Source organism: Lutra lutra, chromosome 1, assembly GCF_902655055.1.
Source record: "Lutra lutra chromosome 1, mLutLut1.2, whole genome shotgun sequence".
NCBI classification, from domain to species: domain Eukaryota; kingdom Metazoa; phylum Chordata; class Mammalia; order Carnivora; family Mustelidae; genus Lutra; species Lutra lutra.
In genome coordinates, this window is record NC_062278.1 from 137467357 (window position 1) to 137481714 (window position 14358).

Genomic DNA, 14358 nt, shown 5'->3' on the forward strand with positions numbered 1-14358 from the left:
CATGAATATTAATTTTATTGGAAATGAGACTCTGCTTTTCATTTGGACTTTACATCTTCAAATAATGCACTATGTGCTTTTTACATAAAAACAGAATTATTCTGCATTGTCATCACATAGGGGTTAAGTGAGTATTCTAATTTTTTTTTCACTTAAAGAGTGAACTTACTGATGAATTCCTAAACCTTTTTTACATTCCAAAAAGAGTTTACAAGTTATTACAAGTAAAATTCATTAGTAATTATAAAAGAAAGAAAAAAACCTTCAATAAATATTATCAGTACTTCCAAAAGCTAATTATGAATTCTTTAAAATAGCAGATAAGCGAAAGAGACTGCCAATCAGAACAAAAGGCCTGTCTGGCCTCCCGTTTGTCTCCTCTTTGAACATAATCACTGATTCAAATAGATTTTATCAGCTTCATGGAACTTCAAAGCACTCAGAAGGAAAATATGATTTCATGAAACCTCCCTCTCTAAAAAGAAAATACGTAGAATATTCTTCAAGACTACCTGCCTCTGTTGTTTTGTGAATTTTTAATCATATGTCCAGGTGAAAGACTATTTTCAACTCCACCTACTACCTTGGACTCCTGCCAAGTAAGTTATAAGCAGACACATTTATCTCTGTCGCTTGGGAGGCTAAACGAGAGCTGTCACGTTGGGGTAATAGCACCTTTTTACCTTTTATTCAATAGTGATATGGATAGTGGACTTTCCTTAAATTACACTGTGAAGAATTATAGGAACACAGTAGCAATTTCTGTTATACTTAAGCAGGCAAATTTCTCTCCACCACATAATTTACAGAACTCAAATTCAATAAAACATTACATGATGGTCCATTACTGTTATCAGTTTTGAATAATCCATCTTCATTCTTTATTTTACTGGAAAATAAAGTGTGCCAAAGACAAGGGGCGGGGGGAGAAAAAAGGGAAAAAAGCCACAGAATGGGATCAGAGTTAAACTCTGGGTTTTATTTAAAAAAAAAAAAAGGCACTAACGAATATATTTGCTTCTTTTTTTTTTTTTTTAAAGATTTTATTTATTTATTTGACAGAGAGAGATCACAAGTAGACGGAGAGGCAGGCAGAGAGAGAGAGAGGGAAGCAGGCTTCTTGCTGAGCAGAGAGCCCGATGCGGGACTTGATCCCAGGACCCTGAGATCATGACCTGAGCCGAAGGCAGCGGCTTAACCCACTGAGCCACCCAGGCGCCCGAATATATTTGCTTCTATCACAATCCTTAAATCGAAATAATACAGAGAAGTGAACTGAAAAGTATATATCTAGAAGCTTTGGCAATTATTTTTAGCCATAGGTTTCCATTAAAAAGACCTCAAGTAGGCATAACTGAATGAATGACATATGCTAAAAGCTGGTATCTTCAGTAGCAATTAAAGAACATATGCCCATCAATTCAGAAGGGGAAAAAGTCCTTAAAACAAGTAATTATATAAATTTCACCATAAATTTTCAGAAAAGGTAAACTTTTTTTTTTTCTTTTTTAATAGTCAAGTGTGAAAGTCTTAAGAGAGGGGTTTTATTAGGAGACCCAATTAGGATGATGAGAAAGTTCTTCCGTTAAGACTTAAAACATGAAATCCAGGATTTTAAAGTTGCACAGAGCTGTCAATGTCTAAAATGGTCTCAATTCATGATAGTATTATCTATTATATTAATGTTTTAACATACTGTTTATAGGGTACCAGTTTCTTTATCTGATCATAACTTTAGATTTGCATGTACATATTTTACATTATTTTTTAAAACTTGGATTTGGAATTGCACATTGTAATAAGTGCACACAAATGTGTGATGTGCGATTTAACTGCAGAGCTCCTTGTCTATACATATGCATTAGCATGTGTATTTTCGTACTCCACACTTACACCATACACTCTCACTCTGCACCTGCTTTTATTGAAATGCATACACTTTGAAATAAACACACTACATGCATTCATATGAATGTATAATCATTAAAATAAATGCAGCTGTGTGTGTGCGCGTGCGTGTGGTTTTTAAGTATGACCACCAAAAACACATGTATGCTTGCGTGTTCAAAAGCTCGTTCCCAAAAAGTGAACACTTAAATATACATAGATAATTATGCTAATTTAAGTCAAGCAGCTTCAAATATGGCCAATATCCACTTCAACTGAGGATACCAATTACTAATATAAAGGTCTAAAACCAAATCCCTCTATCACCCTGGGCTCCAAATAATTTTTATGGTAGTAACTTTCTTCTAAATTAACTATTTTAAATAAAGAGAGCTCGATACCAAAGCTGTCACTGTTTCACTCCCCTACCACACAAAAATTTAAGTCACTGTTTTTGATGTTAACCACAGAGATAACTATCTTTTCAAAGAGATTAATATGACATAAAAAGAGAGCAAATTCTAATTCTGCCTTCTTCCCAGCAACAAATCCTAGAGATATCCATGGAATCAGTCACTGTGAGAACCAGATGCAGAACAAGTGGTCAGCTCTTCAGAGTAATGGTGTGACATCACAACCCAAGAGAAGAAAAACGGTACCGACGGATGGTAACTTCACACATCCCTCAGCTAACTTCTCTAGTCATTCTTCACCATATAAAATACATTCCTTAGTGCTTTAAGAAATAACACATTGCTCAATTTTTGAAACACTTATCAGTAAATCTATATTTCATTTGTGTTCATGTCACTGTTGGCTTTGTGGGTTTTCAATTAAATTGACAAGTATTTTACTGATCTTTTATGTAGAGACCTATTTTTTCCCAGTACTGAGAAATACTAGAAGTCACTGCTATTTCCAAAAATAAAGAATGCTGCTAGAAACAGGATTATCTAGAAGTTCACTCTTGATTCATTCATTCATTCATTTAATTTTTTAAATAATTACTTCCCACTGAATATGGTATCACGAAATTTACTGGCTAATAATGAACACATTTTTTTAAGTTGTAAAAATAGAGAAGTAAGTAAAATCATACAATTTTAACCTGAGACATAACCTTCTGCAACTCCCCTTTAAAAAAGACAAATGATGCACAAAAAATACAGATAAAGAAAGTGAAAACAAACACTGATTTAGTTAAAGGCTTTGTCCGGCCTCCTAACTTCAATCCAGTTAAAGCAAGCCAAAAATAAGTCACTGCTGGGATTCTCCTAGATATGGAAACTCTGCCAATAAGGAATTAATACTAGATTATTTTTGTACCAGAATCTCATTGTTATAATCATGTAATAAACAAAATAACTTAAATATGAAAGGAAAGTATGAGTCAGGCCAAAAAACAAATTGACGAAAGAACAGTGGTAAAACAAGAAAGTTGAAAGGACATAACGTCCTCATTTCTAATCAAAGTTACATGTTCTCTTGGTTTTTTTAGTGTGCCTGGGCCAAAAATAAAAACCATACGAACCACACTAATTTCCAAAAAAAGAAATTTAAAAAAAATCCTCTCATTCACAATTTAATAGAATGGATTTGTTTCAGACTTTTCATCTTAAGGCCTTCCCATATCTTACTACCACTCTTTCTCCAGGTCCCTCTAAACATCTTCCCTGCTGATAATATCTTCACAGGTATTTGCCCAGGAGGATAAAGGTGTGAACATGGAGTATGTAGATCTCAGGGAGAAGTCTGCAAACTAAGGCCTGCAGGCCAAAGCTACCCCTGGGCCTGTTTTTTGTAAATAGTTTTCCTGAAACACTACTAGGATACTCACATCCATTCACCTATTGTCCATGGCTGCCTAACACCAGACACTGTGACACAGCTCTTATGGCCCTCAAAGCCTAAAATGTTTGCTATCTGGGCAATTACAGAAAATATCTGGTGGTTTCTGGTCTAAAGAATGAAGTCTGGAGGAACATTAATAATAATGTAAAGAGGGGAGGAGACAAAGCTAAGAAACATTTCAGGTTAATAGGCCTTATGTATACATATCTGTATAACCCCCTCCTCAAGGGCTGTTCAAATTAAAGGGTAGAAATTGCTATTTATAGAGTACCACAATGTTTTTTGGGGTTTCCGCCCTCAAAAGTTGTAGAGGAACATAAACAAGGGATGTTAACATATTTATGTCAGATATGGGGGTAACAGGAAAGATAGTGGGCTAGAAGCTCAGAGTCCTACCAATGGCCCTGACCAAGTCATGAAATGCTTCTCAATCTGCTTCTACTACCAGCCTATGATTTCACTATGTAAAAGCATAGGTAATGACCATTTGAAATATATTTGACAATGAATTTATCCTCTCAAGGCCCTTGAGTCGTTGGTCTGTATCTTTCTTGGTAAAGGAGGTTTATGAGAGGGAAAGGAGTGATGAAACTTAGGCGCCACCAAGAACAAGACAGTGTGACCACACGACAAGAAGGATTAAATGTTAACACAAAGTAAAAGAATCAGCATTAGTCAAGGACTAAAGAGAGAAGGGAGAAAAAGGAAAGAGAGAACCATACTAACAAAACAAAACTGACCTGAGTTCTGTTAAAAGCCACACGTGCAAATACTGCCTGGGAGATTCCTGCTCGTTTCAGTTCATCACGTACCCACTGGTAGATTTCGGAAGACACCTCTGTGTTGGTTGAAACCTGTTGCTCCAAAGGCTTATTCATAGATCTACTGACAGGGGGAGGGTGGTTCAAGTATTGTTGGTTTAAGGACTGCTGGGCTAAAAGTCTATTCACTGCATACTGCTGGTTCAGCAGCTGAGCCATCACCAGCTGCTGGTTGACCAATTGAGGACTGATGGGCGTTGACACGAGCCCAGGGTGCAGGTTCGGTAGAGGGGTCCGGACAGAGGGCTGGCTGCCATGGGAGAGCTGTGCGGGGGACGGAGGCTGCTCAGCTGTGTTCCCTGGGACCGGCTGCTGGCCAAAGTTGACGTGATTGGCACCTTGCTGGGACAGTTCAGAGAGACTATCCATTTCAACTAAAGCAGACAAAAGGAAAGTCATGTTAACAGTGATGGGTACGCTGATAAGGATTCTGACCATTTCCTAAACAGAGACAGTAGGCACAGGGCACATTAAAGATCCAATTAAACTAAGAAAATTTCAAGATGGAACTCAACGGCTATGTTTTTACTTCCCTCTTCCGCACAATTCTACAAACTCTGAAAAGGGGACTGTCAGGTACTTCATGTCTAGTTATATAATGCAGTTAGGCTTAAGGCATAAAATTAATATTTTTAAATTCTAATTCTCCAAGAAGGCTTATAAGCAATGGTTATTTTAAATTAAGATAGCTTCTAGAAGAACACTGATTGTTTAATAAGAACTAGAGCTAAGAAAATATATACATTAAAGCAAAAAGAAATATACGTGTATTTTTCCATGATATATATTAACTGTTATTACTCAAGGCAAAAGGTTTGAAAGGGGAAAAAAGGACATAAATATTATCTATGTTCAATTTTTACCTAGCCATGAATATATAAAGTAATCAATATAATAAATAAAGTGATCATAATGATAAGTAATAATAACTGAGTACATATTGAACACTGGGTTGAGTATCTTATATGGCTTGCTTCATTTAATTCTAACTATCATGGGTGGCAGGTATATCTGCAAGAGAATGAAGCAAATGATTTACTGTATTGCAAGCCAGTATACCCAGTTTTGCTAAGATCCAAATGTCTCTTGCAGAAGCTATGGCTATCACCAGATGCTAAAGACAATCTTTCAAGGAAGGGGCGGGGAGTCATCCTGGTACAATGGTGATACTGTCATGATTTTGCAATTTATTACCACCTACCAGGATGAATGCTTCTCCCTTGGCTAGGTCCCTAATGTGGATTGGCTGAGAGTCAGCTGTAAGTATGTCAAGTGCTTTGCTGCCGTAAGGAAGAGGTTTGATGCTCTTAAATGGAAAGGCCGAGCATGGTTGGTGTATGTAAACAGGTGAGTCTTCTCCAAATAGCACACCATGTTTCTCATGTATACTCTGGCTTGATTTTAATCACCATTTCTCTTTTTATTAAATATTCAGGCTTTATATTTAGAGGAACTTATCACATTGCTATAATCACTGATATATGCAAAATATAACTAAGAATTGGGAAAGAAACCTTACATTTCTACCAGTGATATCAGCCCAAGTGGGCCATTCACAGGGAATAGTAATTCAAGCAATTATTCCAAAAATGATGCATTGTCTTCATTACAGCTCTAAGCTATAAAAGGCAAAGAATCTGTTTTGGTAGATGGATGGCTTTGCTTCAAATATTAAAAGCTAAAACATGCTCAAAATTCAGGTTCTCTTGTTTCTTAAAATCTTTAGGAGAAGTCATTATTGTTGTTGTTGTTATTAAATGGATGCAATGGAAGGAAAGAGAAACAGATTTAAAACAGGGCACAATGCTATGCATATTAACATCCCATTCCTATGTTATTGGGAAGGTACAAGTACCTGAAAGAAAACATTAATAGAAATTAAAACATTAACCTTGATCACAGTGTTTGGTTTTGTAACACTAGCAAACTCAAGAGGGAGAAAACATCATAACCTCAATGCTCCGGCACAACACACAACTTTTTTTTTTTTTTTAATTTGTCAGAGAGAGAGGAGCGAGAGTGAGCACAGGCAGACAGAGTGGCAGGCAGAGGCAGAGGGAGAAGCAGGCTCCCTGCCAAGCAAAGAGCCCGATGTGGGACTCAATCCCAGGATACCAGGATCATGACCCGAGCTGAAGGCAGCTGCTAAACCAACTGAGCCATCCAGGCGTCCCACAACACACAACTTTTATCTGCCGTTTTTGTTACACTAATTTTTAATGCATTTACTGCATAACGCATAGTGACCTGAAGTTTACATGTGAAGATGGGCAGCCATTCTAGAATTAAAAGTTGAAAAATGGTGTAATGAGGACTCTGGTATGGACGGTAAAGCAGTGTGCTCACTGAAGTGCCTATCTAGAGGGGCAGGCGATGAGACCTATAAAAATCACTTGATCTCAAAAAAAAAAAAAAAATCACTTGATCTCAATTGTGGAAACTATAAATACAATTTAATTTCCTTAAAAATTGGGTGTAAAAATAGGCACTTTCTCTCAAACAGAAACAAAACACATAAAAGCATGATTTATCTCTGAGAGAAATCACAGCTAATATTAGTTATTCAAGGCCTGGTTAGGTCTTCACTGAGATGTTAAAAAATGACAGCTTCCCTCCTCCCGCCTCGATTTCCTGCATGTCTGACAACCAAGTCAGTTTGGCTGATTTAAACACAAACATTTATTGAATTTAATTATCTCATTATACTCATACCCACTCCCCACCCTCAAAGAAACATTCTAAATTGATCTCTAATTGGGCAATCTCAAGACCTGGCTTTAGATGTGACTTTGATAAACCCCCAAATGACACATAATGGTATGTAGCCACCACTGCAACAGTTTTTTGCTTACCCATCATATCTTTTGTCTTCTTGAAATGTTTGTACCACCTTCCAAATTCTTGACATTTTGCTGCTGAGACATTTGCATAGTAAGTGCTGTTCACAATGGAAGAAATCATACTCTGCATGAAGAGGGGGGGGAAACATTTGTAATACATATCGGCACAAGATGGAACACAAAAATGATTCCAATTGTATAAATGGTATTTTTTTTTTTAATTAACTGACTACCAGTACATTTCTGTTTTGCACTTTGGCCTAAAGCCTCAACTTCTTAAAATTCATTAAGTAGTGCCTCAAATGCTTCTTTATGTACAAAGCAAGAGTCCACTGAGACCAGTATAAAGCTATCAAACCAACAGACTTTGCTCTAGTATTTATGGAACTTCTATCAATGTCATCTATTCTTAGGCTGACAAACCTTCACTGATCCCAATAACTCCAAGGACGTGAAGATGACTTTATGACTGAATTCATCAACACTACTTTGAAGTTAAGTGACTGTACTCCACACCCTTGCTATTCAAAGTATGGCCCAGAAACCACCAATTTTGGCATCACCTGGAAGTCTAGTAGAAATGCATAATTTGGGGGCGCCTGGGTGCCTTAGTTGGATAAGTGTCTACCTTCAGCTAAGGTCATGATCTCAGGGTCCTGGGATGGAGCCCTGCATCAGGGTCCCTGCTCAGCAGGAGGGCTGCTTCTCCCTCTCCCTCTGCCCCCACTCCACCGTGCTAAATAAAGTCTTTAAAAAAAAAAAAAAAAAGGAATGCATAATTTTGGGCCCTACAGTTTAGCAAGATCCCCAGGGGATCTGAGTGCGCATAAAGTTTGGGAAACACCATTTGTACTTTCTACTCCAATTAGCACTCTTCAAAGGTTAACTGACCACATTTAAGGAAAAAAAAAAATGAAACTATTCACAGAGATCCTCATTCAGAGAAAGAAACATTCTACAATCTTACCGCTAGCTTCAAGTACAGTAAAGCCAAGTTCTGCATTTCAAACTAACCATAAAATTTAAAAATATACACATTTCATGCTTACTAATTCTCAAAGATACCACAGAAAAGAAAATGACCTATTTTGTCATTTGTCTTCACTCCGCTTTTAACAAAAACCCTGAAAACAAAGTCAACAGTTTAACATATAAAAACAAAGGCAGGAATGAGAATAATTTGGGAGTCCTTTTTTTTAAATTTTTAACTTCTTTTCAACAAACAAAAATGTTTTCTTCCCAGCAAATTTTGGTTATGGTAATTTCAGTAACTTAACTCATTGTTATTTTTTTTTTTTAAAGATTTTATTTATTTGACAGAGAGAAATCACAAGTAAGCAGAGAGGCAGGCAGAGAGAGAGGAGGAAGCAGGCTCCCTGCTGAGCAGAAAGCCCGATGCGGGGCTCGAACCCAGGACCCGGGATCATGACCTGAGCCGAAGGCAGCGGCTTAACCCACTGAGCCACCCAGGTGCCCCCTCATTGTTATTTTTAATCCTGATGCCCATTTACCTAATAGCGGTTCAACTAATTTCCAACTGCATTTTAGGAATAATTAGACTTGCATCACCCACCCGCCCCCCACGCATCTGTATAGAAACGTGAGAACTCACATTTCAGACTTCAGTTGGTCTACGGTGAAATAGTTTACAGAATGCAGCCTTGTTTGGGAGGCAGGGAACAACCAGAAAAGCCAGTTTGGGGACAAAAGTATTTTTGTATCATTATCTTCTTTAAGCTACTTCTAATTTAAAGTTCTTTTGGTTATTTTTGATTCTCCTGACATCCAATATCAGTGTTAATTTTGTAACATGAATGTATTCCTGTAATATGTAACTCTTGGGGATCTTTGAAGAATTTCCAGTGAAGGATAAGCCAGAGTCATATTATTTACGTAAAACATAGCCATCTTTCCTACGAGGCACTGGGATTTTTTTTTTTTTTTTGGACACTTTCTATTTTATAGTCATTTTCACATTTTATATCTCTAAAAAGACATTCTTAATGTGCTCGTGGTTCTCTGCCATTAATCCAGTGGCCTGCAATTTTACTAAGAGCCTCCCTCAGTCCAGAGTACAAAAAGATACTTAGCAAGGGTTGCCAAAACCAGAGCCAGAAGATTACCTGATCCAGTTAACAATCCGTCAGCTTCAATCACACTTACTCTATTGTAACAATGGATCAATAAAGTCAGACACTAATAAAACTACTGAGATTGCTGATGGATAATGGTGATTCTGCAAATGGATGACAGTTGATGTTCTTCCATTTTGATCCAATTTTTAAAAAATTATTACTCTTATTCCTAGACATTCTGGCAGTTTCTTAAATGTCAATATAATAGTACAGACAAGTTTTAGATGTAGTTTAGCTCTTAGTTTTCAAAAATGTACAGGAATTACCTAAATTCTGCCGAGGTTTCTGACAGACATTGTCTGTTTCAGTTTGCCAATAGTTCTGTATATGAAATTTGCTCTTTGCCGCACACCTACTATGTGCCCGACTGGTACTAGGGATACAAAGGCAGATTGAGACACAGCCCCTGCTTGTAAGACGTCTACCATCTGTTAGGGAGACAGATACATCAACAGATCACTTCAATTTAATGTGATTTAGGAGACCAACAGTGGAAAATACATAGGGGGACAAAAGGAAGAATACGTGGTATGTGTATGTGTAAAATCAACCCATCTGAAATATTTTTATGACTTTGGAGCCCATATGTAATAGTGCTATGTGGTTCATTATTATCCATATGTGGAAAATAATACCCATATGTGCCCGATCATCAAAGCTTCCTCCTACCCTTGTTTAACCCTAACTTGGAAGGCTCTGTCCTTAAGTGACTTCCTGGATGCTTTCTACTCTGTCAAGTGCTGTGTGCTTAAGAAACTCTGATTAATGTAAATATTAGCCCAAGCAAGACATAAATCAAAAGGCTAATCCACCGGTTATGACACATGCCAAAGCCACTATTTAAATTCTCTGACTTTCTGTACTTTCAGGGGACTGGGAAATAGTCCATAATTCAGGTAACATGGGGTAACCTCTATTTTTATTGGAACAATATGCAGTAAACTGTACAACTAACCTACTCAAGTGGCCATTGCATGAGGACTTTTTTTTTTTCCTAGTAGTAAAGTCCCTATTGGAGACTCAGGTGTGGCATCTGCCTAGCTTGTGAGTTTCAAGGGCAAGAAAGAGAGATTTCAGAAAGTTGAGAGGCACATGGCATATGAAAGATCATATTCAGTACTGGTTCTTAAATTTGGAAAATCATAAAGAAACACCTATTATTTGGATAACACAAATAACACAATCAAGGGGGGGAGGTACTATTTTTCCCAGAGGATGGGGACAGGCAGTGAGGTAGGCAGACCAAGATCCATGTTTATAGGAAGAGATGCTTGGGATTCTTATGTCAATCAAAAAAGACCCTGGTTCAGACAGATCACATTAAGTTGTGAGTTTATGCAGCTCTAGGGCTCCATATTCTTTTCCAGCCCAAATGTCTGGCATCTACTAAACACACACTAAATATTCATTTGATGAAAGAGGAGAGCTAAGTCTGCATTTAAGTCCAAAATGTGTAGTACACTGGCAGTGTGACCTTGTTCAAGGTACTGACCCTCATTTTATCATAATCCCCTTTACTAAATGGGAGTCATAGCAGCACTCACTTCATACGGTTGTTCTGAGAATCCTTTCCATTTAAGGCATTGTTTTTTCATTCATTCAGTAGATATCTACTGAACTCCTACCATGTACTAAGCACTAGGCAAGTTATTAGAAAAATAATGACCTGAAGAGAGAGCTATCTACACTTACACAGACAATAAATAAAATAGTGAATGTTATGCAATTAGCACAGAGCTGGGAACATACCCGAGTATGGACTTAGGAGATGTTAATTACTATGACAACCCTCTGTCCTCCTCCTCACTGGCTTTTATTATATGATCACATTTCAGATCAGTCGAAAGACTATGCTTTAAATAACAGAAGAGTATCAGAGAGACTTTTCAAATGATACATTTTAAGTCAAATACATTTTCTTATGAAGAACAGAGAGTATACTAACTAAATTTATTAAGTTATAAGTTGGGTCAAGGGACAATGAGAAAACACCAAAGGAAAAAAGTATTCCCCCCATTTGTTTCAATATTCCAATCTGGCACTATCTTGTGAGGCTGGCCTACAACCTGGTAGCAGGTCTCAGGAAGACAAACACCACTTCTCTGACTTGGATTTTCAAGCCATGCCCTATCCCCTCTCTGGCTAATAGCAGCTCATCCTTCAGGACGGAGCTAAGGCATCCCCACTTCTGCAAAGCCTTTCCTGATTTGCCTTGGTGTCCATCCAGCACGTAACACCTTCCCAGAACTTTTCTTGCTGCTGTGAGTCTTGGGGCTTATCCCTGAAAGGCCTGGACTCACCACAAGGCTGGGCACATATTAGGTGATCAATCAAAGGTTTAAAGGTCACTGAAATTAGCCATTACTGCAGGCTACCAGAAAATCCTTTTTTTTTTTTTTTGTCCCTAAAGGTGAAAGGCAATGGCAGCTTGTCCCATGAATCTTTTAAAATGCATCACTTTTCGCTGTCATGATAGAACTCATAGTTTAAAGAAACTTTGTTCATTAATTTGCAAGAGATCCCTTCCCAGGTTTTTCAAAATACATCCACACAGATGTCTCGGAAGTCGCAGTGCTCGGTGGTTATGTTATTCCAGTTCTCTCTCTCTCTCTCTTGGTGTCTATTTATACAAGCTCCCCAAAGCACTTTGAAAAAGGCACAACTTGTCTCCCAAGGTTTCCTATTCAGTGGCCGGTCTACGTAAAATGTCAGCGTCAAGGGAAGGAAATAATCAGGCTGACAAACTGAGTCCGCTCATATCCCAGGTTCAAATGCTACACAGTACAGCAACCAATGAATAGGCCCACCGCTTCCAGGGTTGGGAAACGCAATCTGAAAGTTGGCGGAAATTGGCTGTGGGTCTCATAACCCCAGTGTGACACAATATTCTCATCCTAGGAGCCAAGTTGTAAGCTTTTCTAAGATCCATAAAGCACATGTCTGCTCCCTATGAAGAGCTTCGGTTCTTTCTGAGAGCCTGCTGAAGTTCGGATCTGAAAGAATGCCATCTTCACAGAAACCCCAGTACTCTAGAATGATACCATCTGCCACAGGCTGAGCTTCCTTTTCAGCCAAATACATTATTTATAACCTTTCTAATTGTGAAAAGGTAAGGGTGGAATTTTTCTAAAGCCTGACTTAGATATAGTTAGAACATTCTGAACCTTTGCTCTCAAATACTGCAGGTCTCCAAATGTGAAAAAACAAAACCACAAAAAAACCCATCAGGAATTGGTTGAGGTCATATCCTTTTTCAAGATATTATATATTCTTTCAAACCCCTACTAGAATATCACTATGCTGTAAGGATATATTTAGAACACATTTAGAAACTGGAGGAAGACGGTTTTATTTTGCTACTTGGTCATCCTCGTAGCCAATGAAGAGGTTTAGGGAGAGGTGAGGCCTTCTGGGGGGGAAAAAAAAAGTTCAGCAGTTGGGGAGAGGCAGTGATCTGATTACCCTTAAAATTGCTTTGTTGTGCCTTTAACAACAACAAAAAAAACCCACCCCAAAACAATGCTAATCAGGTTATTCAATCATTTAAACCAAAACTGTTCATGCTTTTCTGCCAAATCAACCAACCACAGCAAAATCTGTTATCTCTGATTGCTCAGCTTCCAGTCAAAAAACAGTTAACCCCCACTATACCAAAAGTTTTCCAAAATACCCTCCCAGCTCTGCGCGCTCATGGAGAATAAAGAGAAAGCCATGTCATCTTTAAAGGGTAATTGAAGTGCTGTACCATATTTGCATATTACAATATACTCTAATAAACTAAACAGCCTGTCCCGGAAGCCAGCAGCTCCCTAGCATTTCATCTGCTCTCCATACTGACTTTCTGTGCACTATATATATATTTTTTAAACAGGACTGGGATATCGTGAGCAAAACTTAGCAAAGACTTGCTGACGGTTTCCCTGAGGTGGGAGGAGGTAGCAAGAGATCTACAAAATGGTGGCTCACCCATGTTTAAAGCTTTCAGGCTCCATCAGCAGAGAGGGCAAAGGCTACAACATCTTATTTACACAATTATCTAAATACGATTAAACAGCTGATGGACAAATATTAAACTGGAAAATGTATAGTCATTTCAGCTTAATGTAATCCTCTTTCTGTAAACACCCAGGATGATTTTTTTCAACCAGAACAGTCCTGACATCTCATAAGCCTAAGGGTGAATAGCAAGAGATTGTTTTTGATAGTTATAAATATTCAAAAGACATGCAGACCATCTGCTTTCATAATACAGGTAAAGCAAGACTGAAATGGTGACTGCTGTATAAAAATGATTCTTTTAACAAAGTCTTCCTCTCCTCGAAAACTATAAAGACAGATGTCAAAAACTGTTTACACAGAGCAATCAGGAGCGTGCAAAATGTAATATTCCTTTTACACACAGTGCTTGCTAAAGAGATTTTTTTTTCTTTTTCTTCCCATCTGTGTGTTGCAACACATTTCTACAAGTTAAAAACATTTTTTTCAAACAGAGATCTCATGAATACCCAAAAACATGCTATCTGGTTTCTGAATGCTAATTAATTTCAACTAAGGAATCTGAATATCTTTTTCTGTAGGAAGGAATGTATGTTTTGAATTGGAATACTCCAGAGACAGCAAGGGAAATAATCTCGCTCAGGTTTAATTCTATAAGGCGATTTTCATGGTTCTACCTTGTCTGTAATATATATCTGCTATGTCCACGTTTTAAATGAAAGCACATTACTGCTAATGTCTTTGGCATAAAGTCTAAAATAATTGTTTTCTGAAATAAATGCCCGCACATGTAAAATGTACATACAGAAACCTTTAACTTCTCAGTTG

General features: G+C 37.7%; 1 protein-coding gene across 6 annotated transcripts in view; it reads right to left on the minus strand.

Moving 5' to 3' along the window:
* The window catches only part of SATB1 (SATB homeobox 1), a 99551-nt gene that overhangs the window by 43110 nt on the left and 42083 nt on the right, over positions 1–14358 (minus strand). For all 6 annotated transcript variants that reach the window (XM_047737748.1, XM_047737739.1, XM_047737729.1 and 3 more), the window contains exons 6-7: positions 7412–7523; positions 4479–4933 (exon numbers count right to left, since the gene is read on the minus strand). In XM_047737748.1, the coding sequence (XP_047593704.1) occupies positions 4479–4933; positions 7412–7523 (567 nt within the window). The remainder of the gene's footprint in view (positions 1–4478; positions 4934–7411; positions 7524–14358) is intronic.